The sequence below is a fragment of the Colletotrichum siamense genome (assembly GCF_013390195.1).
Source record: "Colletotrichum siamense strain Cg363 chromosome Unknown KSG_Cg363_contig01, whole genome shotgun sequence".
In the NCBI taxonomy this organism is placed as follows: Eukaryota; Fungi; Ascomycota; class Sordariomycetes; order Glomerellales; family Glomerellaceae; genus Colletotrichum; species Colletotrichum siamense.
In genome coordinates this window covers 2,601,258-2,625,639 of record NW_023501014.1, presented here as the reverse complement: position 1 = coordinate 2,625,639, position 24,382 = coordinate 2,601,258, and the positions used below count along the sequence as shown (strand labels likewise).

At 54.7% G+C, this 24,382-nt stretch overlaps 5 protein-coding genes across 5 annotated transcripts; 2 read left to right on the top strand and 3 right to left on the bottom strand.

The window, feature by feature from the left end:
• Window positions 1-1,114: 1,114 nt before the first annotated feature.
• On the top strand, window positions 1,115-3,259 carry ELMO3 (Engulfment and cell motility protein 3; the record flags this gene model as incomplete). Its single annotated transcript, XM_036632521.1, has 1 exon — window positions 1,115-3,259. One exon carries the CDS (start codon window positions 1,115-1,117, stop codon window positions 3,257-3,259), a length of 2,145 nt encoding a protein of 714 aa, XP_036502577.1.
• A 1,074-nt stretch (window positions 3,260-4,333) lies between these two features.
• CGCS363_v000671 (uncharacterized protein) lies at window positions 4,334-5,536 on the top strand (the record flags this gene model as incomplete). The annotated part of the gene is made up of 1 exon (XM_036632520.1): window positions 4,334-5,536. One exon carries the CDS (start codon window positions 4,334-4,336, stop codon window positions 5,534-5,536), a length of 1,203 nt encoding a protein of 400 aa, XP_036502574.1.
• A 1,317-nt stretch (window positions 5,537-6,853) lies between these two features.
• On the bottom strand, window positions 6,854-10,034 carry CGCS363_v000670 (PX domain-containing protein; the record flags this gene model as incomplete). The annotated part of the gene is made up of 7 exons (XM_036632519.1): window positions 6,854-7,495; window positions 7,545-8,388; window positions 8,439-8,799; window positions 8,854-9,136; window positions 9,186-9,494; window positions 9,588-9,817; window positions 9,872-10,034. 7 exons carry the CDS (start codon window positions 10,032-10,034, stop codon window positions 6,854-6,856), a joined length of 2,832 nt encoding a protein of 943 aa, XP_036502575.1.
• Window positions 10,035-14,948: 4,914 nt separating this feature from the next.
• On the bottom strand, window positions 14,949-16,293 carry CGCS363_v000669 (uncharacterized protein; the record flags this gene model as incomplete). Its single annotated transcript, XM_036632518.1, has 2 exons — window positions 14,949-15,597; window positions 15,665-16,293. The coding sequence occupies 2 exons, from the start codon at window positions 16,291-16,293 to the stop codon at window positions 14,949-14,951; spliced, it is 1,278 nt and encodes a 425-aa protein (XP_036501626.1).
• Window positions 16,294-17,406: 1,113 nt separating this feature from the next.
• On the bottom strand, window positions 17,407-17,881 carry cgrA (rRNA-processing protein cgrA; the record flags this gene model as incomplete). The annotated part of the gene is made up of 3 exons (XM_036632517.1): window positions 17,407-17,547; window positions 17,607-17,752; window positions 17,815-17,881. 3 exons carry the CDS (start codon window positions 17,879-17,881, stop codon window positions 17,407-17,409), a joined length of 354 nt encoding a protein of 117 aa, XP_036501625.1.
• Between the last annotated feature and the right edge of the window lie 6,501 nt (window positions 17,882-24,382).

Sequence of the window (24,382 nt, the reverse complement as noted above, 5' to 3'; positions counted from 1 at the left end):
ATGCTCGTGCAATGGTGATCTCCCTTCTGATGTCCCGTCTGCCGCGTACAAAAGCTTCGCTCGTCCGATGGTGATGGACTGTCTTTCAGAGTCAAAATCCAGTCCGAGCAACGCGGCCATAGCACGATGGTCACGAGACCCGCTCCTCCGACGAACGCCGTCGATTGGCGCCGCTTGTGGTGATGGATAATCTTGTTTAGGTTTCTTCCAGATGCAGTGGAATGATCAACGGCCTCCGGTGGGAAGGGATGGTGAAACGGTTGGCTTCGTGAGTGACGCTGAACCAACTGGCCAGACGCCGCAGTCCCGCCGCCGTCCCATCTCTCGGACTCAGGTCGAAGCCAAGACGCTGGAGGTCTCTCCCCAAAAAAGGTGCCCACAACTGGCGAACACCCCCAGCGGCCTACAACTTGGTTTGGGGATTTGACCAGGATCCCATTCGCCAATCATGACTCGAGAACCGTGTTTACCCCCGCTTTAATTTTGGAGATTGCTGGGTCTCTCCCCGTTTTGGCCGTTTTGGGGGACGCTGCACCTGTGCTTTCCCACCTCCTGCAGGACATGCGCAAACTTCCCGGCCGTGCGCATCCAACGCGGACCGAAGCCAACATCTGGTCTGTTAGGTTGCTTCGACAGCCCTCACCACACTCTGGCACTCTCAACTGCGTGTGTCTCCTTTTTTTAGTCCCTTACTCAGAACCAGTCCCTTCTTTTTGCCTTATCTCTTTGCTCGCCCCCTTGCTTGCTACCACAAACTTGCCAGGAGTTCTTTTTTTATATTCTTGATCGACGCCGCGTCCTTCACCATCATTTCGCAGGATCTGCGAAGAAGCTTCTGCCCGTCTTCGATTTTCCTTGACACGGACCCTCTTCCGCGGCCACAACTTCGAGACATTACCCCGGACGCCCTCCTCTGTTTATATAACCCCCACGATCGAGACGCACCCCCGATAGCTGGCACCACAACCTTGGGCCATGAATTTGAGCGTGACTCCTCTCCCCTCCTGCTGACGAACCGACGCGACCTTTTCCCCCTTCGACAACCGGTCCTCGCGCCGACCCTGCTTACACCTGTCCGAACCAGCATATACCCTCTCTCGACGAAGCCGCCGCAATGGACCAAGCAGACATCCCCGCGCTCCTGTCGCGACTCGCCAGTGACGAGGACGCTGCCAGGAAAATGGCCGTCTTCAAGCTGCAGTCCTCCATCAACGATCCCGCTTTTGCAGACGTTTTCATATCTTCCGGCGGACTGGTTGTGCTACGCCGTCTAATCATGAGCGCTGGAGGAAACACACTGGCGTACTCGCTGCAGAGTCTCACGCGTCTTTTGGAGGTGGATATGGGCTGGGAGATTTTTGAGGGCTCGTCGTCCGGTGACTTAGTCGAGCGCATCGTCGAATTGATCGTAACGAACCCCCTCGTCAACATTTTGCGAGGCGCCATGTCGATTCTGGTCGCAATCGTTGCACACTCGCAATCCTCTGGCCGGCCCAATACCCCGCGCACTCCAGGCTCATTCGGTTTCAGGGCGCTGAAGCCAGCCGTCGCCGTGTACCCGCAATTCTTCGAGCTCGTCATCTCACAACTGCAGTCCGCCGACCACGCCCTGTGCGCCAACGCGCTCATGCTCATCAATGCCATGATCAGAGACGCCGTCTCCAGCGACAGCAGCACGAAGCCGGGGTCGCCTGCTATGGAGGAGTGGTCCAAGTTTATCAAGCGTTTGCAGGACTTGGGCCTGATCAAGGCCGTGTATAATCTCATGCAGAGCTCTTCATTGCAAGATCTCGCGCACCCACTGCTCGAATTTCAGTCCTTGACCAAGGTTCTACTGAGAAAGTGGCGCGAGGTGAGGGTTGACCTGGAGAGGCCTGAACACCGACGAGGCCTGAAGGGTTTACATCTGGCGAGCAATCCGGAGAAGCAGGTCAATGGGCATTCAAGACTGGATGAGCTGAATGAGGGCAAAAAGGGGAGCCGACGACACAACCCTGAGAAGTGGAGAAGACTTGGCTTCGAGACGGAGAGCCCCGCGCAGGAATTCGAAGTGCCTGGATTCCTGGGCATGATGGATTTGACCGACTACGTGCGCAAGAATGAGGACAGCTTTCAGAAGCTGCTGTTGGAGCAGTCGACAAAACACCGAAGTGAGCGGTGCCCGGTTGCGAGAGCAAGTCTTGCTGTCACCATGATCCTCTACGATCACTTCGAGGTTGAAAAGTCGGAGATTGAGGACACGATGAAGAGCTATCAAGGCTTGGACGGTATTAAGAATAACGAGAAGCTTTTCCGACCGCTCCTCCTGCAGTGGTCGAGGCTACACACCGCTGGCTTGCAGGCTTTCTTCCGCGTTTGGAAATCCACGGCTGCAGAGCAACTGGATTTTGAGAAGGTCGCAGAGCTTGTTCGCATCCTCATTGAGCAGGTTGTCGGTCAAGCTGTCAGAACGAAGGACGTAGTGGAGGTGGAAGAGGAGCTCTTGGAGTACGACTGCACCAGGCTACGTGAACTTCAGATGGAGCTGCTTGAGCTGTCTTTTGAAGATCAATGGGGTCAACATTTGTATCAAGTCCGAGAGGAGTTGAGACAAGAGGCTCTCCAGTTTGTCAAGGAGCAGCGCATCAGGTGCCTACTTCAAGGTTCGTGGTTCTCGAAGCCGCTACCCCGCCGAGACACCAACCCTCGAGACGAGACCAAGCGCCGGCTGTATACGCCACGGCCCTGGCGGTTTGCCAAGCTGTCACACAACAGGAGATACCTCCACTATGCCGACTTCGAAACTCAGACATCACAGGACCCCGGCCTGGATATTCTGACAGAGAAGGTTGACCTCAGCACGATCAGTTCAGTGGTGTCAAACGTTTCTGCATCCAACGAAGACACTCGAAGCGCGACTAGTAGTTCGACGCTCAAGAACACCGCGACGGTGAAGTCGACAACCAAGATTACAATCTTTAGCTACGTCAACCCCGCCGAGGCAGCCAAGGGCGGCGATGCCAAGGAGCAGGCCATCCTGACGCTGTACCCTGTGACCCATAGTCTGGCGTCAGAGTGGCTCGATGGCCTTCTGATGCTGCTCAACCAGGCGCCAATCACTGCTGAGACGAACAAATTGGTCAACCTGGTTAGTGACTTTGGTCTGAAGATCAGGCTGCTGAACGTGAGGATAGAGGCTGCATACACTGGCCCTCCTCCAGGGGCTGGCGTCGTCCCTAGCCGGGAAGGTCTAGATGAAGACTACTTCTACGAGGTTTGAGTGCCACCAAAGCTGGTGAGCCTGTCGAAAGATTCGATCCATGTCTTTATTTCAGCTTATTTCCTTTGTGGTCCCTTTTGGCTTTCATATACCCGCGTTCTCTCTTGCGTCTAAAGCCGGGGATGTAACGAATGGAGCTGGGAAGAAGAAGAAAAAACTGCAGTCCAGTCTACAGGCTGTTTTACAAAAATGTGCATAGCGAGCGTCGTTACACACAGAGACTGGATTTGTTGGCTGGCTGGCACATGTCTCTCCCCTGGGATGATGGGGCGCTGAGGATGCTGCACATATGGGGGCGGATGGTTGGTTGAATGGAAGGATAGGTGTTTATAACTTCGCAGACAGGCTCTCATATGATCATACCCCTCGAGGGCAAGTCTTGATGATTTGCTCGAGTACATTTTCTAATACCAAGTAATTCTCCAAGACCTTTATCAGTGATGAGATGTGCGAGGTGCTTTTCAGCTGTGATAGTGGCGTTCAACAAACGGCAGCTGAGGGCCCTTTGCGGAATGGTGCGCGATAGTGTACCCATATAGCAGATGACTTTGACTGACAAGACTTCCCCCGCTCAGAAGACATTCTCTTTCGGCCAAAATCCAGAGCTGGCCGCATCCAGGGCCGTGGCATGTCACCGCTGTCTGCCGTGGTTGTGGTGCCTCGCAGGGGTTTCCAGCTGGTAGCGCGCGGCAGGCGGGGCCACCAAGTTAGCTTCCCGTCGTCCCGTTACCAGCATGCCGGCCCAAGCTCCACCCCGTTGCTCCCCCAGCCACCCGACAATTCTCAGCTCCAGCTCCAACAGAAAGGACCCCTCCCGTTTCCTTTGGGCTGTCCACTTCTTGAGGGCATTCACCTTTACGATAAAGGCGGGGAAGTTGTCGCTCCACTGGCCGTTTTCCCGTTTCAAAGGACAATCGATTCAGACGACGCAGGGCACATCTCAAATTGCGTACAAACACAAGGAGCGCAAGTTTGCTGTACACCATAGGATTATGACATCACTCCCGTCCGAGTGAACCAACCACCGCTGAAACGGACCTGTCTCTAAGAAAACCTACCCTCCGCCCCCAACTCATGGTCCGCCGACTGCCGTGGACCCATCCACATCGTAAAGTCGACTACACCGGCAACAACACCTCAAGCGAAATGGTCTTCACCAGGACCCCGCGCAGTGGCAGGAGAGGAGGGTTGACGTACAACAATTCGTCGTACGGCAAGAGCAACTACAGCAATAATCGGTATTCGCGCGGCGGGTACGGCAATGGCGGGGGTGGTCCGAACACCCCGTCGTCGCAGAAGAAGCGGCTGGACGGGCTCTACCTGGAAGGGAACTGGTACTGCAACTGCGAGCCGCGGATGCAGGCCAAGTACCTTCAGACCAAGAAGCAGGGCAAGAACCATGGCCGGTACTTTTGGACGTGCGAGTCGAGGGGTTGTAACTTCTTCCTATGGGACGACGATGCGAAGAACCGGGCGGAGGGAAACACGTTGACGTTGCCGCCCATGCCGGAGGACGAGCCGACAAAGAATGGTGCGGCCATGCCTGCGACTGCACCTGTGCCTGCGCCTGCTGCTACGCTTCCAACGCCGACGACAGCCACGCCGAGACAGCGGTCTATGGGTGACTACCTCACGCAGCAGAAGGAGGCGGAGACGCCGTCGCGGACCGCAAAGAGGAAGAGGGTTCTCTTTGAGTTCAGCGACGACGATGAGGAGGATGACTTCGGACTAGGGGATATGTCGTCGGATGAGGAGAGGCAGATGAACGAAGCCATGGAGCGGAGCGCAAAGAAGTTGAGGGATACGGCGCCGGTCACGCCGTCCTCCCGACGGATGGCGGAGAGTGAGGTCGATACCCCGGGGACGGTCTCGAGGACACTCTTCCCCGACGCCAAGAGGAGGAACACCGGCACCGGGTCCTTCTCCGCAGCGAGCACGGCGTCGTCGATGACTGCGAACCCCTCCATGTCGCCGCCGGCGTCACAGACCCAGGAGGAGCAGCTGGACCCAACTGACGAGGTGATGGCTCTGCTCAGGGGGCAAAAGGTGGACGAGGCAACGATGGGAGAGGTGAGGGGCGTGCTGCGGCGGTACGCGATGAAGGCCAAGGGGATTGCGAGGGGGCGAGACAGCGTCAGGATGGCCCTCAAGACGAAGGATGAGAAGATTGCCGGCTTGCAGGAAAGGGTTGCCAGTCTGGAGGATCGCAACCGGGCTCAGCGGGAGGAGATTGCCGATTTCAAGGCGAGCATTATGGATCTATACTCGAAGCACTGATGAGAAGGAGGGAATGGGTTACGATTAGGAGAAGCGGGATAGATTGCTTTGGGCGATTGGATTTGAGGATACCCCTGGTTATGATTGTAGGTCAGCTAGTACTTGGGACATTGGTTGTTCGTAATCGGACTGGTTCTTTTAAAACGGTTGTCTCTTGTGATGAGGTCAGAAGAAGGTGAGCTATTGCCCTGTCGAGAAACGACTACTTCTGCGACGTTCACCTTCAATGTAATAATCATGATGCGAGACATTTGGTTCGGCTCTTCTTCCTACATGTCAACTGCGCCGGCAGGTCCTTTATTCGGCCGGCTTGTACCAGCCGTCGCAGCCGTTTGAGTTGACACCCTATTTCGTGTCTCTATTGCGAACTTCAAAGTTGGCTCTCATTGGCGTCTTACGAAGGAGACGAACATGACAGGGTCGAAAGGGGGAGGGTGAGAAAACGATGATAAAAACAAGATGATGAAAAAAGGGTTGAAATGCTAAAAGAATTTACTTGGACCCTTACCCCCACCGAGAAGATGATGGATCACCAGGGCGCTGCGATTGCGCTGACCTGACCACTGGGCCATTTTGTTCTTCTCGCCGGTTGAAAGCAGACGACCAGAGGCTGGCCCATGTAGGTCAGTTGAGTGGGTGCCCAACTGAGTCCTGGCAGCAAATGTGTCCAAGTCCAACGTGCCTGCCACTTTCTTTCACTTACACTCACATGGTCACATAGTACATGCGAAGATATAGAAGTGATACTTATGCCTCTCTCCTGGTCCAGAATGGGTAGAACACTCGCAAATTACTTGAAGTATAGCAGCGCCTCCTTGTCGAGGGAGCTCATCAATAATAATGAAAAGAATGTTGTGACTTCACTAATATCCACCCCGAACGAGTCTAGCCAATTCTCGGTTTGCAGCCTCATCTGGCAACGTTTCGCGTCAAATAATGCGATAGGAGACTCAATTGGAGCGATCAATCGTCTAGGAACACATCTCAATAGTACGCCACGTTCATCTCTGCTGTAAGTTTTCCTGCCAGACAGCAAGAAACATGATTATGACTGCCCTGTGAAAGAAGATTATAGGAGCATTCTCGTCTATCATCACGCGATGGCAACCTGCTCATCAATGGCCTTGACGTTGCAAATGAACCTCCTGCATCACGTTCGATGAAATCCAATGTAACGAAGAAAAGTCTTTACAATAACTAAGGTATAGTAGCAATAAACCAGGTATACGCCGTCGCGGGGCTTAATACCCCCAGTTGCCCGACCCTTTACCTCCCTTGTATGACCCAAATCCTGGATACCATGCTTCTTTTCGAACCTTACTCGGCAAGAACCTCGCGCAACATGACAAGGAAGTTTTCCTTGAGTTTATGAACCTCAGACACTGGCGGCTTGACCGGTTCGCCAGCGCTCCGGCGAAGCCTGTCGCGTCTCTTAGCGCGACGTCGACGCTCGGCCTCAATAGGGTCGAGCTCGTCTTCCTCTTCTGCCTCCGCCTCGTCGTCTTCTTCATCCTCGTAAGCCATATCCTGAAGATCTTGTTGATCAAGACCGAAATCGGAGGAAGAGAAGCCCGTGGGGACGAGATCTGGGCCGCCGTTACCCTCAGCAGCCATCTTTTGCCGTGTCTTGTCATGGTGCCACTTCTTCCTGGCCTCTTGCCAGGCGATGAGTGCGTTCACTTCATCGATGACCTTGGCCTTGTCGATCGCACCTGAGCTAACACCTCCCTCGAATAGCGCGTTGATGTTCAAAGTGCCATTCTTGGGGCCCTTTCTGAGGAATTCCAGGATGTCTTCTATCCAACCCATCAACTGGTCGAAAAGTCCATTGTCATGTGTGTGAACTTCATGCACGAACTTGTAGAAGTTGTGCTCGTGCCTCTGGCAGAGATCGATGAACGCTTGCACAGTCTGGTTCGGGTCCGCGGAAGCGTCCTGCTCCTGGCATTTCTCGACGACCTAGAAGCATGTCAGCAATTTATCCTCACTTCGATGGGGACCATCTTACCTGAATCATGTCGTCGATGAAGACGGCAAAGTCGGTGACGCTGTTGTAGACGTTCGCAGACTTGTAAACCCTAACAAGCGGCTCGTAGAAGATGGTAAAGAGATCCCTAAAGAGCTGTAGGGTTACTGGCTCCTCGACCAACTGCAACATCATCGCCTTGTCGTGCTGCCTCGTGCACAGTTTCAAGAACTGCTTAAGGTACGAAAACAGTTGCGCGCCCTGTTTGAGCTCTTCGTCCACGTTCTCGACCGCGTTGTTGAATGCCACGTAAGCGTTGTACAGTCGGCCGATTTGCTCCGAGGTCAAGGCAGGCTCAAGGTACTCCGAGCGCAGAATAACGACAATGATGTCCATGTCCTCCGACTGAGCTTCCTCCCGAATAGCCACCTTGATGTGCTCCTCGGCTTCCGTGTACATCTTCAGTTTCTTGGTCAGGACCTCATCGCCAATCTTAGCAGCAAGAGTGTCAATAGACTTCTGGAAACTCCGGATGCCGTCGTTCAGCGTAAGGGAAAAGATGCGCTGCAGGAGTGAGCGTGTGCCAAAGGGTTGTGCCAGGAAGATGTCCAGGACGCCGGACATGACAGCCGCGGGATTAGCGATTCTAATAACGTTCTTCATGACGGTATAAGGAATGAGCGAGTGGATCCTCTTAGCTTGGGCAAACAGCTCAGGAGAGTTGTCCTCCGCGAGGAACAGGTGGTAGATTGTAGCCGCGACCTCTATCCTCAACCACTCGGCAAACTTGCGGTACTGGATGCTCAGGTCCTGAATGGTCTCCTTATCCTTGATCTCCTTGAAGAGCGAGGTCAGGCCGTTTCGCTCAACAATCTCCTGACGGAACCTGGGATGCCATTAGTAACACATTACGCATCTCACATTCCGAACACTCACTCTTCCATGTAGATGTCGAGCTCCGCTGCGCGCTTCCGCGCAATCTCGTAGAACTTCTTCTGCTCCTCCATGCGCAACTGGTCAACAGCCTTTCTCCGCTCAATGTCGTCGATATCGGCATCGGTCGGCGTGATTGGGTCCTTGGTGAGGAATTCCTCCATGGCCTTGGTCTGCGCAATCTGAGGGTTTGACAGGAGAGAGCGCAAAAACGCCCTAAGTGAAACGCGCTGGCTCTCCCGCCATAACGTGACGGGCTCGTTGTTCTTCTTGCTGAGGAAAGGAAGAGGGCTTTTCGGTCTGCTGTCGGTTGACACGCGGGGTGAGTTGCGGCCGGAGGTAGTAGAGCCTGCGCGTTTGTGCCCTGGTTGATGCTGTTAGAGACCGTGTTAGGAGTGACGGGGGAAAGGTCGCTCACCTCTGATTGATAGCTTAGAAGGCTCGCTTGGGGGAGCGAGGCCGGTCATTTGTGTCGATACAGAGGAAATTGATGACGCCGAAGAGTCAGGAGATCCACCACCAGTGAGGGAGGAGAACAGGCCCGACGTCGTGGTGTCCGCCTTGTTCTTCTTGGGTAAAGTTGGGAGGACCTTTCCGGGTAACTCTATACGTAGTCTCTTGTGCAATCTCATAAAATCGCCATACCGTCTACCGATGAAAAACTCGAGTTCGCCCTTGCGGTGAATGCGCATGAGGAATTCCTGATCATGGTGTTAGTGAAGCCCCGCGTCTGTTTCGAGGTAAACTTACCGCATGCTTGTGAGTCCTGATGGTCTTCCTTTCCGAAGTAATGCGCACGGCGGTGACGTTCACGTCCCAGCCATTGATATAGTTTCCCTCCGGCATTGTGTGCATGACTCCCGTGTCAATCGCATTGCTGTCCACGACCTCGATCTCGGAAAATCGTATCCTCTCTTCGAAGCCGGAGGAGGTCTTGCAACCCGACACCATCATCAACTCGACTAGCTTCTGACATTTTATGGCCAACTTGCGTCTCTTCGTTTCTTCCAATCTATCCTCGGAGGATGAAATGTTCTTAGTCGCAAAGGATTCCAGGAACTGGACGTGGGAGCAAAACGAGTCAGCGCAAGCTGTGCCGGCCGGGGGGTTTTCTGGGCGTTCCAGAGATCGCGGGGAAGCTTTATTACTTACCAGTTGCAGCTTGTCTTGCCAAAACTCCTTCTCCTTGGCCTTGTCAAGGAACGGGAAATCGCGAACATGGTGAACGAAGATGTAGCGCAGGATAGGGAGCTCGGAGTCCAATGGGGAGACCTCGCCGACGTCGGATTTGAAGGGGGCGCCGAAGCGCTTTAGGGCCGTGGGAGAGTTGAGCTCTGAGATTTCGTACTTGACTTGCTCGGAGATCAGCTCTCGCTTGAGGTCTGGAGGCGAGAAATGTCAGCATGGTCCCCGAAAATGCCAGTCAGTCGACATACAGTGCTCTTGCTTGCCCGTCAGAGATTGACCCGGCGGAGGGATAGAGGCATCGCTCTTGGTGCGGACGGGGAGCTGCAGGTCAGACTTGACGGCCGGAGCCGGGTCCTGGGCGGACGCTACAGCAGCACCATTCTGGGGTTGATCTTGCGATGTCGAAGCCATCGGCGATGTTTGTCTTGGGCCCTGTTGAGCTACCCGGGGAGCACACAGCGAGTCGTAAGATGCCTCTTGTCGATGCCAAGCTCGTGGAAGGAAAAGAATGTTCGTAGGTGTTGGGAGGGAGGAGGGTGGACGTCGTCAAAAAGGTCGAGGTGATGGGATAGAGCTGACTGGCGTCAGACCCGGAGCGAGTAAGGCAAGGTATCTGCGGTTAGGTAGCGTAAGGTAGGTAGCGTGGGTAGCGGCGGCGCGGCAACAATAGCTGGGGGCCTGAGGGAGGGGCTCGACGTAATAATCAATCTACCCTGGGCTGGGCTGGGTCCCCAAGCGCAGAGCAGATCCAATGGTGACGGGGCCCAGGTTCAAGTTGCAGGGTGCAGGCCCAGCGACCGCGGTGGAGACGCAGGCTCGTAGGGCCGCTGGAAGTAACGCGCGTATGGCGGGGTAGTTACAGGCTCTGCCGACAGCTTCTTTCTCTTCCAGGTTACCGTAGGCAGGTAAGGTAGGTTGCCGTTCTTTTTTGCTGTGAAGCCTGGCGGAAACGAGAGCAAGAAGCGGTAACGGTAGCTGAAAGTCAATGCTGTCGCGATACGGCGGGGAGCCTGGCTTAAGCCTTTTTTTAGGTGGTATCCCAAACCGCTTAATCTTGGTATGTATGCAACTTTCTTGTCGTCTTTGTTTTTTTAGTCTCCGACTGCCTCAGTTGCCTTGCTTCCCGGTTTTTTAATAGCTCTTTTCTCTCGGCGGGAGCTAGGGGTAGTAGAGGGGGCAACACACGTCGTTTGGTGACGGCACGGGGAGACAAAATGAGCTCAGAGCTGTGTGTCCGTCGACACTGATGGAGCTGTTTTGGGTGTGAAGCAAGCGGTACGTGTGAGGTGGTCAGTCACCCGCGCATAGGGATGGATCGGGATGTTTATTCTCTTTTCAGTCTCGCAACCTACAGCCCAGCCCAGCCCAGCAGAGCGGATGGATCTCTCGGACACCTTAGCTCGGAGAGACGGCACACCAACACACACACATACACCATCTCCTAAGCCATGTTTGGCGGAGACTCACGACAGGAAACAGCAGACAAAACAAGCAAGGCACAGCAGAAAAGCAAGGAAGGGTCCGTAACCGTATCTAACACGCGGGAGAACCCTTCTACGAACAGTGTGGCCGCCCTGGACGGGATGACGGCAAACCGTCTTTTTTGACTTTTTCTTCTCCCCCCTCCATGTGCGGTGTGCTCGGCCTCTCAGCAGTTCAGGGTCCTGTCTCCTTGCTGCTTGCTTGCCCCTGACAACAAGGCGTTGTGACGCGCGAGGTCGATGCTGAAGCTCGGTTTGCTCTTATTCGGGAGCCAACCTAAAGGCAAAAAACCACCACAGGACGAAATACAGGGATATTTGTTGGGTGTGCTGGCTCACTGCCGCCCCTCCTCCGACAGCATGTTCGACTGTCACTGCGCAGCCATCTCCAAAAGCCAAGCCTTTCCCGCGTGCCTTACTGCTAGGGATGATCCACCTTGTCTCCCCGACTGCGCCTACAGCCTGGCCACTGAGCCATTCTTACTTACGCGGTACTCTATGCTGGCACACTGGCTGATCGCATTCTGAGGCCCGAATGACGCTGAAGAGGTGTGGCGGTGACATCTGCTGCGGTGGTTTCTGTAGAGGGTTGGCCATGGGATGCATGACGTTGCCCCCTTCTGGAGCTGGGCCGAAAGCCGAGACAAGACCTCCTCCATCCTCCCAAGACTCGTTGGAGACACACACGACGGACGGCACGTCCACTGAGCACCACGACAGCAACCTCCAAGTGACATACCTCTCACACTTCACACACACTTCAGCCACAATCCCATACAGTACTCGCGGATTGGTACTGCAAGAGGCCTTGGCCTGCGCTTCGCTTCGCTTTTCACTCTCTCATACGAATACCAGCCAGCCACACAGGCACCTTGCTTGCCCTGCTGTTTGGTTTTCCCCGTCGGAGATTTTGACGGAGTCACACACTCGCCGCAGTCTGCAGCCCGCAACGTGTTGCTCCATTCGTTGACTCAAAAAAAACATCGCCCCCAACCAAGAAGCCTTTACATCCTTGGTAGGAGATCCGCTCCGTTTGTTGTCAGTCAGCCTTGCTGGCCAAGGACACAGACGCGCAATCATTGTCGCCATCAGCTCCTTGGCCCGGACGACGCCGAACGGCCCAAATGGGGCACCGAACGGCTAGCGCGCCGATTGTTCGATGGGTTGCGCTCCCGTGAGATTCTGCGGCCCTTCTTCGTGCCATTCTCCCCCGCCGTATCCACCTGCCCAGCGATCAAGCAAATCTTTGCTGGGCCTTTTCTGTCCGTGATGTGAGGATACGGCTGCTCGTAAAACATCCTTAAAGTACGTTGGGGGCCTAACCAATGTTAGCGCCACAATACGCACGAGGCTGGTCGAAGAAAGCTTCTGGATCCCGCGGCTCGCGGGAAACATTTTTCTCACCATCAGGACCCTCAGGCCCAACCAAGCCTCTGCGGAATGGATCACACCAGGTAAGAAGAAAAAACGCCCCGTTTCCGATCACGCTTCATCCCTGCGCCTACGCGGATATGGTGCCGGGCCCAAGACGCACGGTAGGACTGTCGTCGGGGTTCGGAGCGGGCCTCTTTCGGTGATGGTCACGACATCTGCATAACCCTCATTTGAGCAGCCCATCGGCCATCCCGAATCGTAGGGCTAGTCGCCGCTTGCTTTCCCCGGTGCTTAGCCTTGAGTTAAATCCGATGGTGATGACAAGGTTGAAGAGCAAATATTCATTCAGCCTCTGAAGTAATCTCCATCCATCAGTGCACTCGGAACGAAGGTGGAGGAGTCTGTGATGGTTTTGGCGGGTTAGGTCGGAAAGGCCCGCAAAATCCATTCTGATCGTATTCAGTACGGTATTTGGAGAAATTCCGGGGCTCTACGATATGTTCTCAGCCTGGATCGTATTCTACCAAAGTTCTTCCAGACTTGTCATCAAAAAATTGGAACCTGAATCCTGGGAGATGCTTACGACATCTAATTCCAACACTATCGATAACCCTTCAGTCTATATTCCAAGGCTTCAAAGTGCACTACTGATACCCGTCGTTAACATTTGGCCGTGTCAAATATGGTCTAAATCCTGACAGTTGATTTCGATATTGTCCATGTAATATGAATGAACAAACATGTGGCCAAAAGTGTGGGCGTGACGCTTCAGTCTCGTCGAAGCATGATTTCCCCAGCCTGCAGTGTATGCACCAGCTTAGCAAATATCATATCTCAAGATCATGTCTAAACTCATGAATCTTCCCTGGACGCAATTTTGGGTACTTGTGCCGATATCCTGTGAGGGCAACCAAGTTTTCAGGGGGTTTTTTTTTTCTCCCTGGTGTAACTCCGTGAGCCGCATTAGGTGAGGGAGTGACTTTGACGTCAAAACGAATATCTCTAGGAAAGTCGTATTTTGAGTGATCTCTCAGAAAGATTGTATTCTCTAAACAGAAAGAGCTTCTGCTATTCGCCTTCTACTCGTGGAATAAACCTTCACCTCTCTGTGGTAGGAGATGATAAGACGGAGTTCCGAGGAACCAATGGCCTGCGAAGCTGAATTTGCATATTTTCAAAAGTCACACCATCTATCATTGCAACCTGACGACGCCTTTGAATACGAGGACTTCAACGATGAGCCGAAGCTGTGCGGTGATACCACTGGGTATGGGGTCACCAAGTGAGGACACTCGCTGATGAACGAAGTGCTCGTTCCGTCCGCGTTATAGGCACCAAATTCCGGCTTCTGGATGTGGAACAATCCTTCAATAGAAGAGCTCTCGTATCTTAGAGACTTTTTTTCCCCTTAGTACGGGGCTGTGATCTGCCCAGCGGTGGGTTGAAGGGACAGGGTCCTGCCTTAGGATGAGCAGGGTGATAGGTGTCATCGCCACAAGACAAGACAGCCTATGCTGGGCTATCTTTGACCTCATGTATCTGCATCTTGACCGCCTTCCGTCAGTCAAAGGATTAAGTGAAGAAGATCTGTGAGATGGTGACTCTTGTCCCTAACCAGGAGCATACCATCACGATGAAACTAGCTTGCAGTTGCAACTTTCATATTTCAAACCTGCCATGGGAGAAGTATCGTAGTTGAGCTACGTATGAATATCGGCAACGAGACCGGTTCCGGACCGGACGCCATCCACACACTGCTTCTTCTACCACCTATGGCCTTTGTAATAGACGATAGCAGCCCCTGAACTCACGAGAACACTTGATCCCCACTCGGCACACTATTGGATCCTATATGTATTCTGAACAGACTCAAGCAAGAAACATATATATGTCACTGATTAGAATTTCTGAATGAAACAGGAAGTGCTAATACAAGAGACGGCGAGAATGACGAAGGTGGCCAAGAAAAGTGATGGCGAGTAAGTAGAGAAGTTGCAACGGGCAGGATCACGTCGATATGTGCGAGGATACTGTGGCTTCAAGTCCTTGAATGCCGCAATGGTCGAGAAGTGCTGTCGATCTTCGACTTTGAGCCGCGAGGGCGCGCAGAAGATGTCTAGAGATATTCTCTACTCGAGGCTGCCGACGGCATTTTCCTTACCTCTACCTCACTTTCCCAGCAACTCTTCCAGCTACCCATTGTCCACAAAAGCTGCCGTTATGATCGAACGCCTCCGATGGGAACTTTGCGTCCGGAGCGCCCTTGGAGTGAACGCTCACCATACTTCTCCAGGCTTTCATTCCGTTCTCCCTACTTTTCCAACCATGATGTACAAGTCTATTAGGAAAGCAGAAGAGAGTCAAAGTAGATGTAACCGATTATTCTATTGAGGGGTATCAAATATTACCATGTAAAACCTCGCAATGCCTATCCCGTGCGCTTTCAAACCGGATATTCCAGATGCCTAACCTACAACTCGTCAAAAACCCTCAACCTGTCCTCTTCCTCTCTTCCACCGCGATCTCCCCATAGCGGCGGCACATGCCTTTCCTGACTCCCGTCACCCTTGCTATCGACACCCAAGCCTGGAGTGCGATTAGCACCCTTCTCAACAATCTTGGCAGCGACGTCCTCCAGGTCGACACCGCCAACCTGCTGCGCATACTGTGCACCGATAAACAACAGGATCAAGATGGCGAACACGACAGACATGACGATCCAGACAGTCCGCAACCTCTTGCGCGTCTTCTCCTGCCACTCCCTGTCTGCCCTCTCCCATCCCTCGATGCGTCTCCTGACAAGGTCAACCCTCTCCCCGAGCCCTTGAATCCGCGTCCTGCCCTTCTCGATCCTCGTCTGCAATGCCTCGATGCGTTGCTCCTGTTCGTTGAACTGCCCAAAGGTAGCCAGCTGCCCGTCGATGTCCCGCGCCATCTCTTCGGCTTCGCGCTCAAACTCCCCCGTCAGCCGCCGAGACGCCACCGCCAGCTCCTTGATCGCCGATATGGTATTGTGCAGCATGCTCTTCTTCTCGAGGACGGAGTAGTACGTCTCGTCAAGCCGGCGCGTCGTCGTCGTTGAGAAGCTGCTCAGGTCCACGAGCGACTTCTTCAAACCCCTGCATATCGCATCGAGTCAGTATGGAACACACCCCTTTTTCCTTTGCGCGCAATATTGAAACATACGTGACCCTGTTGGCAGTCCTCTCCTTCTCCACCACCAGTGAAGTCGCAGTATTGGCTTTCTTTCCCTTCCCTCGAGGCGGCGAGACGTTCAAAGAATTCTCCCCACCCCCGAGCATGGGGCCAACAAGGGCACTCGTCCGTCTGCTCGAGTCCGGACTCCTGCTGGGCGTCGCGAACTCCGACCTCGTCATGTCGAGCGAGCTCCTCCCCAACACCAAGCTCCGATCAGCCGCCGACAGCCCGGGAGACCTCTCGTCTGGGAAGAGGAACTTGCTGCTGTTGTCCCGCCTGCTGCTGTGGTGGTGTGGCTGCGGCGTCGGGTGGTGGTGGTGACTGTGGCGGTGACGATGCATCTTGAGCGGCGGCGAGAACTCGGTGATGGAGCGGGTGATCTGGTGCCTCGGTCTGCGCGCAGGCAGCAGGGCGGCAGCAGCTGCGGTGGCAGTCGATGTTGCGGTAGCAGTTGCAGTCGCAGTCGTGGTAGCCGCGGGCGCGGGAGCAGCCTTGTCGGAGGAGGTGCCGTGGCCGTTGCCGTTGCTGTTACCGGACGAAGAGTTGCTGATGCCCGCTGCTGTCGACAACGCTGCCATCGACGCCGCCGTCGGCAGCTCGAAGCGGGCGGCGGACATGGTTTCACCTTGTTGACCGTCGTCTCTTGTTTCGTCGCTCGTGGGCCTTGGAAGTCCCAAGTTTGGCTGACTGGTGCTGGGCCGCCGACCGCCGCTACCGCGTTCGCCGCCGCGGGCACCCGGTCCAGACGGCTTTTGGGATGGGATGGGCTGGGCTGGACTGGGCCCCGGTTAGACTTTTGTGTGTAGCCTGCCTTGTCTTTTGGCTTCTGGGCTTGGGACGGTCAATGCTTCGAACGGCACAAAAGATTGTGGCTTGTTCCCTGGAGAAGGAAAAGGGTAAGCGTGTGTTGGTTGACGCGGTGTGTTAGAGAGAGGACAGCCAGCAAGCAAGCCGACAAGGAGACGGGAAGGTGGAGGTGGAATGTGCACGGTTTCGCGGCGCGGAACCGAAGCTCTCAGCACGAGTGGTCCGTCTTGGGCCAATGACGCACTTTCACATGCCCCTTACCCCAGGTTCCTCCTGTATGGCTTGCATCAACTGAAACGTCGTCTGAACCTCACTGCCGGCAACCACCCTGGCATGTTGGTTTTTGGGCCGAGGATGCAGAGAGAACCACCCAGGTTTACAGCTTCACGTCAGACGTTTATCGTTTCTATTGTCAACTATGGATTGATTCGAGCTGGTGTTGGGCTCGGTTCCATCTCCGTCATCTGTCCTCTGTTCCGATCGCAACGCGAGACGAAGTTTCGGATGGCTAGCCTCATAGGGCTTTTCGTGAGAACAATCTAGTCGCTTTTCTCTTCGCTTTTCTCTTCGCATTTTTCCCGTCTCCTGCTGGCTTACCTCACCAACTGCCTTTCGCCGGCTCCGAACTCGCCTCCGAAGTGCCGTTTCCGCGCCCGCCGTTCCGATGAACGAGCCGCACTCTAAGCACACGTTCCCCCGAAGCCGTTCCTTCCTGTCCCGTATAACGTTCACCCTCGCATGAGCCCCTGTGACACCTTGTTTGTTCGCCGAGCTGCGCGAACCCGGGAACGGAAGGCCCGAATCCTCCTTCGCTCCCCGACAGTGTTTCGGTATTTGTCAACGGGACCGGCGTTGAAAGAAAAATTTGCCGGTGCAGAGGAACTTTTGCCCGCTCAAGTGGTCTCTGTTTGACTCGGACTCGCTCATGAGTTGATCAGCTTGTTTCGTTTCTCCTTCCTCTTCAGCCTCTCCACCCGTTTCTTGTGCATCTTCTCGGCCATCTTCTCGTAACGTTCCTTCTCCTCCTTTGCGGCCTTCTTATCCTTGAGGTTCTGGATGCGTTGCTGGAAGCTGTGTCAACACGGCGTCTCCTACCAGGGAGTGAGGGCGGTCAGCAATGTACCTTGCGCTCTGCCTCCTTCTCGTCCTTCATTTCCTTCTCCTTGGCCTTCATAGCCGCCATCGCAACGCGCTCCTTGGCGCGCTTCTCGTAGGACGTCAAGCCTGACGTCGGCCTGAAGGCCTTCTTGGGCGCATGCCATTGCTTGCCTGTCGCAGGGAGAGTCAGCTGGGTGCGCCGTATCGGCCGGAGAATGGGGCAGATGAGGTACCATTCTTCCGCATGCCAAGCGGCTTGTCGGCAGCGGAGGTCGTGGCCGTAGCCGTGTCTGCGGACATGATGGGAGCGTTGAAGAATTGCAGAGCTGGAGGCGGAGGAACGTTAATCGAACGTTAATTTGCGCAGTTGAAATTCGCTGTTCTGCGGACGGCTGGAAAGTTTGCCATGTCGAACAGAAAAATTTCGGCGGGACACAAGGCTGCAGAGACGGCTAGCGCGTCCGACCAACCAGTAAAGTTGTGCCTGTGGCGGTACGACTCCACAAATTAAAGGACGTGCATAAAATGTGGCTAGTGCTTCATGAAGGGTCCAGCGTCCTGAATCCTTAACCAGGGGGGGGGCGCGCATGAGGAATGCGAGCATCGGGAATCAATGTCGATGGGGGTTTGAATTGACAATTTCGATCGTCGGGGACAGAGACACGATGCCCAACCATTGACCAGATCGTTCGACAAACGATGGTCTGTACTTCCAGAAGCCTCGGACAGAAGCCTCAGACGCTGCGTGTCTACGGGAGAGGCTTTTCCCGTCACACATCAATAAAAGATTCGATGCGCCCCCCGTTGTTTGAAATGACGCCTAAGATTCGTTTCCAAGAAATTGTTGGTCATACGTCGGGAGGTCGCCAGCTTTCATCAAACGGTCGTGGCTTAGGGCTGGGCCCGGCCTTGAGACATTACGTCGTTATGTGCCTCGAAGAAATGCCATCCAGCTCAGCCTTTGGCAGTGTTATGATTGGTCTCATTGTTGAGATGACGGCCACGGAAGCAGAAAAGACGTTGACAGTTGGGTCAGCGGGACTAATCAGACAGATTGCAATGGAATTGCACCCAGCAGATGACGGCTGATATCCGGTATTGAGCTGTGGTGGTGGTGGCTCGTGAGGCTGCCGAGATGAACGCGGCAGACGTTTTCAGTCTCCAGTTGCCAACTTGGTCACCAATATCAGAATTTGGACACGACATCCCTGCTCGTTTGACCAATCGAGAAGTCCCGTACGCGTTCGAGGCCGCGTTAAACTTGGATATCCCAGACTGCAACCCCAGGTTCCCGATGCGAGGGCCCCAAAGATCCTCTTAGATGATGGGTGCTTGGCCACCTGAAGCAGGGATACCGGCGTCGTTTGATCCCGAGGAGTGAGATTAGGTAAAGGACAGCTGGCAGTGCACAAAAATTTGAACAACGGCAGTGTTGAGAGAAAATTGTGATGACTTGCCCACCGCTTCCTGTCATTAATGTCATTACCGAGGCGTGGGCGGCGTGGGGTTTGCTGAAAGCGGCTGGTAGTCATCTGGCAGGCGAAATTACCTTGGGTCATCCGCAATTCGACTGGACCCGGCGCGGTGCGCTCTGATTTGCCGCTCGCCAACGCTGATTGAGGGCTGGGAGGCTGGCGCGGGAAAGACTGGTATTCTTAGAACAATTTGGCAGATCGGATCGGATATGAAATGATGCAAGGCAGGATGTTTTGGGCCGGAGCCGCGCTTGCAAGACTGACGAGAGGTCGGGGAAAGAAACATTGGACAAGGGAACAGGAGGAAATGGGTCTCATTGAGAACTGAGCCATCCTGGTCCGGTGGAGATGGTTGCCAGCCAAGGAGGCAAAGCATCAATCACGAGGAGGATTTTTGTTCCCTGCCGGGAGATGAGGGCCTCCCCAAGGAGGAACTGGTCCTGATTTCCCCATGCAGGTGTGTCTGATGCAGAGAGGGAGTCCACGGTGTCGTGGACCAGGCCACGAACCCGACGCCGACTGACAATGATTCCAAGGGAATCTCGGTAACCAACGCTACCAAGGCAATCAGGGCAGTCAATCATGTTGGACATGTCGCCGGCCCAAACTTTCCAAGTTGTCGGGCGCTGATTGAAAGCTGCTACTGACGTACGTCCTATGCCGTGTGTATCTATCATGGCACTTGCCATGCCATCCCGTCGACAAAATCTGCCGACTGGTGACCGCAAGTTCTTCGTGTTGTTATCAGACGTTTGAACCTCAATTCGGCCTCGATTGGTACGTGGCGTCATGCAGGTCCGTCTGTGCACCACTTCCAGCTTGCATTCGCGCGGGTGGGTTTGGATGCAACACGAGTGATTGACAGGACAGGCTGGATTCTGGTTCGAGTGAGACGGAGGCGCGGAGGTTATCTGCACCTGCAGCGCAGCTGCAACTCTCAGGGAGAGAGACACGACTACGGCGGCCCTGGATAACTCTGTAGTCACTCGATGCATGGCATGGTCGACCGGCAACAGGACAGCGGGCGCCTGTTTGTTGATTCCCGTTGCAACGGGCGACTCGAAACAATTGAAGGGTCATGAGCAGAGTACCAGCCCGCTAAGCAGGCTAATAACGTCGTCGTTTGGGGAGCTTCGCCTTCTTTGTCCACTGCCGTCAAGCCGCAAAGAAACGGCCCTGTCGCACAAAGAACCTGCCCGTTTCCCATCGTTCGCCACCAAGCGTTGGATGAATCGTCTTATCAAACTGTCGAACCGCAAATCGAAAAAAAGACGGCGGCGGACCGAGTCGCTGCGATTACTGGCATCCTGCACCGCGAGAGACCATCGGCCCCGAGGCCAGGGACACTGAGTCAAGATGCGGCTCCAAGCCGTAGCAACGTGAGGAAAAACAAACATTAGAGTTCATGCCGCTTGATACTCTCTTTGTTCTCTTGTCGGAAGTCAAAAGCCTTGCGTCGTTTCTTGACAATCGCAGTAAACATCGTGGCTATGTCTCTCCACGCCGAGCGACCTGGCGATCAAGTCCCTGGTTTGACACAAAACAGCGTACCCATCTGGTCCTGCAATCGGGTGTCTTCGGCAACGGGCGCTCTGTGCATAGAAACCTGGTCTGCGAGTGACAGAAAGAGGCACAGTCCCATCTGGGGTTCGCGTCGTGTTGCCTCCATCCAGCTCCAACTGTGACATGTTCCCCCACCAAGAGGCCGGGGTTGAGAGATGGGGCGTCAAATACGGGAAACATGGGAGAATTAAGGTACTTCCATCCCATCTTCCCGCACACAGCAGACATTTGGAGGCATCCGGACTTTTTGCTGCATCAGTTACCATTAGTGGGAAAGGAACGCTGGCTGCTCTCAAGTGTGAGGCAGCACGAGCACCCAAAAACGACGTTGACAGATGATGTTTTCGGCGAGAGGTGCCGGGGTGACGGATCGCACTGAATGATTGGTCCCGGCCCCAAATACGAAGCCAGACAGACCAAGGTTGGCTCCGGCATCCATTCACAGAACCGTACATAGTGACAGAGAAACTTGGAAGTTCAGCGCACTACGTTTCGGTCCTATGCTAGAGACTGACGGGTTATTGCTACAGGTGGTCTTCCCCCAGGCCGCAGGGCCATTCCAGACTAAGGAAAAAAGCAAGTAGATCTGCCAGGTGCTATCGGTCATCTGGCCGATTGATTTAATATGGAGATGGGAGGGGTCTTTGAGGCTTGGGGGTGTGTGGCCCCTCGTCTGCGGTCTCCATCCCTCGTTCGTCGCGCCTCCAGGCTTTTTGGGGGTGCGCGGGCGCTGTGCGCCCTAGCAGCAAAGAGTGACAGAGCAAAAGTGACGACGGGGACTTGGCACATGCGTTTTGCACCCTTGACCGTCCCTGGTTCGAGACGAGGAGCCATTCAGAGGCGGCCGTTGCATCTGGACGTGGAGGAGGAATTCGGCTCCTACGCCGCTCCAAAGCAGCCACATTAGAACAGTCCAGTGAGAAGGCTGTCCACACACACTTGCTGCTTGACCGCTTTGGCGACGGCTCCGGATTGAAGGCAAGAATCCGAGGCGTTGGACCGTATTGCGGCGTAGCTGTCGAGATGAGTTGAGTCGAGTCGAGGCATAATTCGAAGACGGCTCTGGATTCTGGAAAGTTGAAACTCGTCCGGGTGGCTCGGGTCGGGGAGACGAAGCCAATAACAGGAGATTGTCTTTTCTGTGTGCAGCCAGATGACGGAGCGAAAGTGTAAGTGAACGGCGCGGTGCTGGCTGTGCTGTGCAATGCCTTGCTGAACTTTGGCAAGACAGACGGACGACAGGGCGTGACATGACTTGGCCGGGCTTGACTTTGCTGTCTCTTCGTCTCGTCTGTTCTCTCAACGACGTCGAGGCTCTGCTCTTGACTCTGGCTTTCTCTGCCATTTGCCGTAAATGGGGCGATGGCGACGATGGAGGGGGCGTGGGTGAAGGCAAATCAGGCGGTGCGGTGCCTAGAGAGGCAATTGTCTGCTAGGGCGACCTTCTTTGGGCAGGTCGGAGAAGCGATGATTCGTCTGGTGTACGCCTGCCATGTGGTGGTCGTCTGGTCCCGTCATTGTTAGCATCAGATTTCTCCGGTCGGCATCGGCTGCTAGGGCAGAGAGGGCGGAGGTGCCGTTGGTTGAGCTGAGCTGACCCGAGCTGAGATGGATTGGAGCTGGTAGTCTGCTCAGTAGTAGGCCGGCGACACCTGTCTAGTGAGGCAGATGTCTTCTGGATGTGGTGGTTGCGGCTGCTTCATTGCGGGATTTGCTATGGTCTGCGTTGCCTCGCGTTGTCCTGGCCCGGGTCCATTTCCATGTCTAGGACCAGTCAACTTGCTGAGCTCGTAAGGGCCGTAAGGACCACAAGAAAAGGCGCCACGCTAGCAAAAGACTTAATGGCTTCTATTCCGAAGGGAAGTTTCTTGCTCTGGCCGTGCGCGTCGGCCGGCTTGCTCATGGGATGCGCTTGTTGTGCCTTGCCGTCGTGAGTGAGCTTGGGCAAACGTAGGCAGGTACGAATAGGTATTCAGCAGCGATCAGCAGCTACGTAAGGTACAGAGCAGGTACGTACCGCCACGGATATGCTGTGCTAGAGAAAATAATGGAGGGTCTCGATGCACGACACACCACGCAAGCTACTAGGTAGGTTTCTACGAATAGGTGATTGGGTACCTCGAGTGTGCACTGGCTTGACTGGGCTTGATACTCCAGAGAGGAGGGCGCAACGCCCCTGTTTCCGCTCCCGTTTCCCTTGCCCTTCCCTTCCTTCCCCTGGGGGGACGGGAAGCACCAGGCCTTTGACTTGCAGGCGAATGACTGCTAGATCCACCCGCAACGGTCTCAGACTATGGCAAAACCATTTCGATAAAGTCAGATTCCCTTTCGCAAAAGTATGAGTTTGGTCTATCGGCTGGTAGTGGCAGCGTGGCATGAGACAAAGAAGAGCAAACAATCAAACGGCGCGTTCGTTGTCGCGGCAGGGGAAGCGGTGTAAACGTCGGCCAACGCCGCCATTGACGCCAAAGGGGCTCTCTGCCAGGGCAACCGCGCAACTTCGACCGGCCCAACGTCTGGAGGCCGGCCGCTAAGAAGCTATGCGACAGCTAAGCTACCCAGCAGTTGGACGTGTTCAAAGGCGTCCAGAAGAGTCCTGGGCTGCGACCATGGCCAGATGGCCGCTTGTTAGTGCGAACTGCTGAGAACCAGAGCCGGCTACCTTGGAAGGCAAGGCAGGCTAGTAAGGTGGTGGTGTCTACGAAGAAGCTGGCCTGCAGAAGCAGCGAGCGAGGGTGTGGCAGCCAACGCCGTCTCCTGGCTTACGATACTCCTCCTCACCACAGTGACGGGCCTAGGAGAGGTAGACTTGGCCGGGTTGGCCAGGCACAGAACGGTTTCTAGTGGTCGGTTTGGGTTGGGTCGTCCAGACTACACCTCGGTTTACCTTACCTACCGCGCGAGAGCCTACCTATCCTTGGCAAGCAGGTTTGGAAAAACTGCAGGTACGATAGGTACAGACGAGAGGTACAGCTGCAGGGCCGCAGAAGTATCTGTCAGGGCCCGTAGACTTGCTGCGATGCATGTGCGTGAATGCAGAATGGTGGCGGCAGCAGCGCGGCAGGACGGGCATGAATACTCCGCGGGTACGTGGACGGAAGGGCAGGAATTTTATTTGCATTTGCATCTGCATTTGGATTTGGATTTCAGAAACCAAAACCGAAGCGCACTGCATGCAGCGGGAGGAGGACGGTGGAAAAGTCCGCTGTCATGACTTGTAAGATGATGGATGCGCAGGACAGGAGGTTCTTGCAGCAGTCTGAGAGTAAGGCCATCCATCCATCTGAGAGCGGGCGAGCGCAAAGAGCAAAGCAGTCCAGTCTGACTTGTTTATCTTGCATTGGCAATTAAATATGAATTACTGGGTATGGTTGGACGTGCTATACCGAAAGACAGACCAAGAAACGAAGCGTGCTGTACGTGCGTTCGTCGCTCTCAGCGTATATCCATGGATTCCCAATTCTCACTTTTGCACTCTACACCTAATTTCAATCTTGCCTTCAATTCCCAAACTATGAATGACACCAGGGAGGTCACAAGAACCGCTGTGCGTTGCGCAAGCCAGTTTCCTCTGCTCAGTGCCTGCGCCTGTGCCTGCCCTTTGGCTACCTGTAAGGTACTCCCACCTTATCTTAATCTGGAGTCTGGCGTGTGTCTGGCCTGCATCCCCCATCTGCAGCTGCGAGGTTCCAAGTACCTTCCTGCAGACGCTGCCCCTGCAGGGTACATCTCATTGGTTCATGGTGTACACTGCAGATCCAAC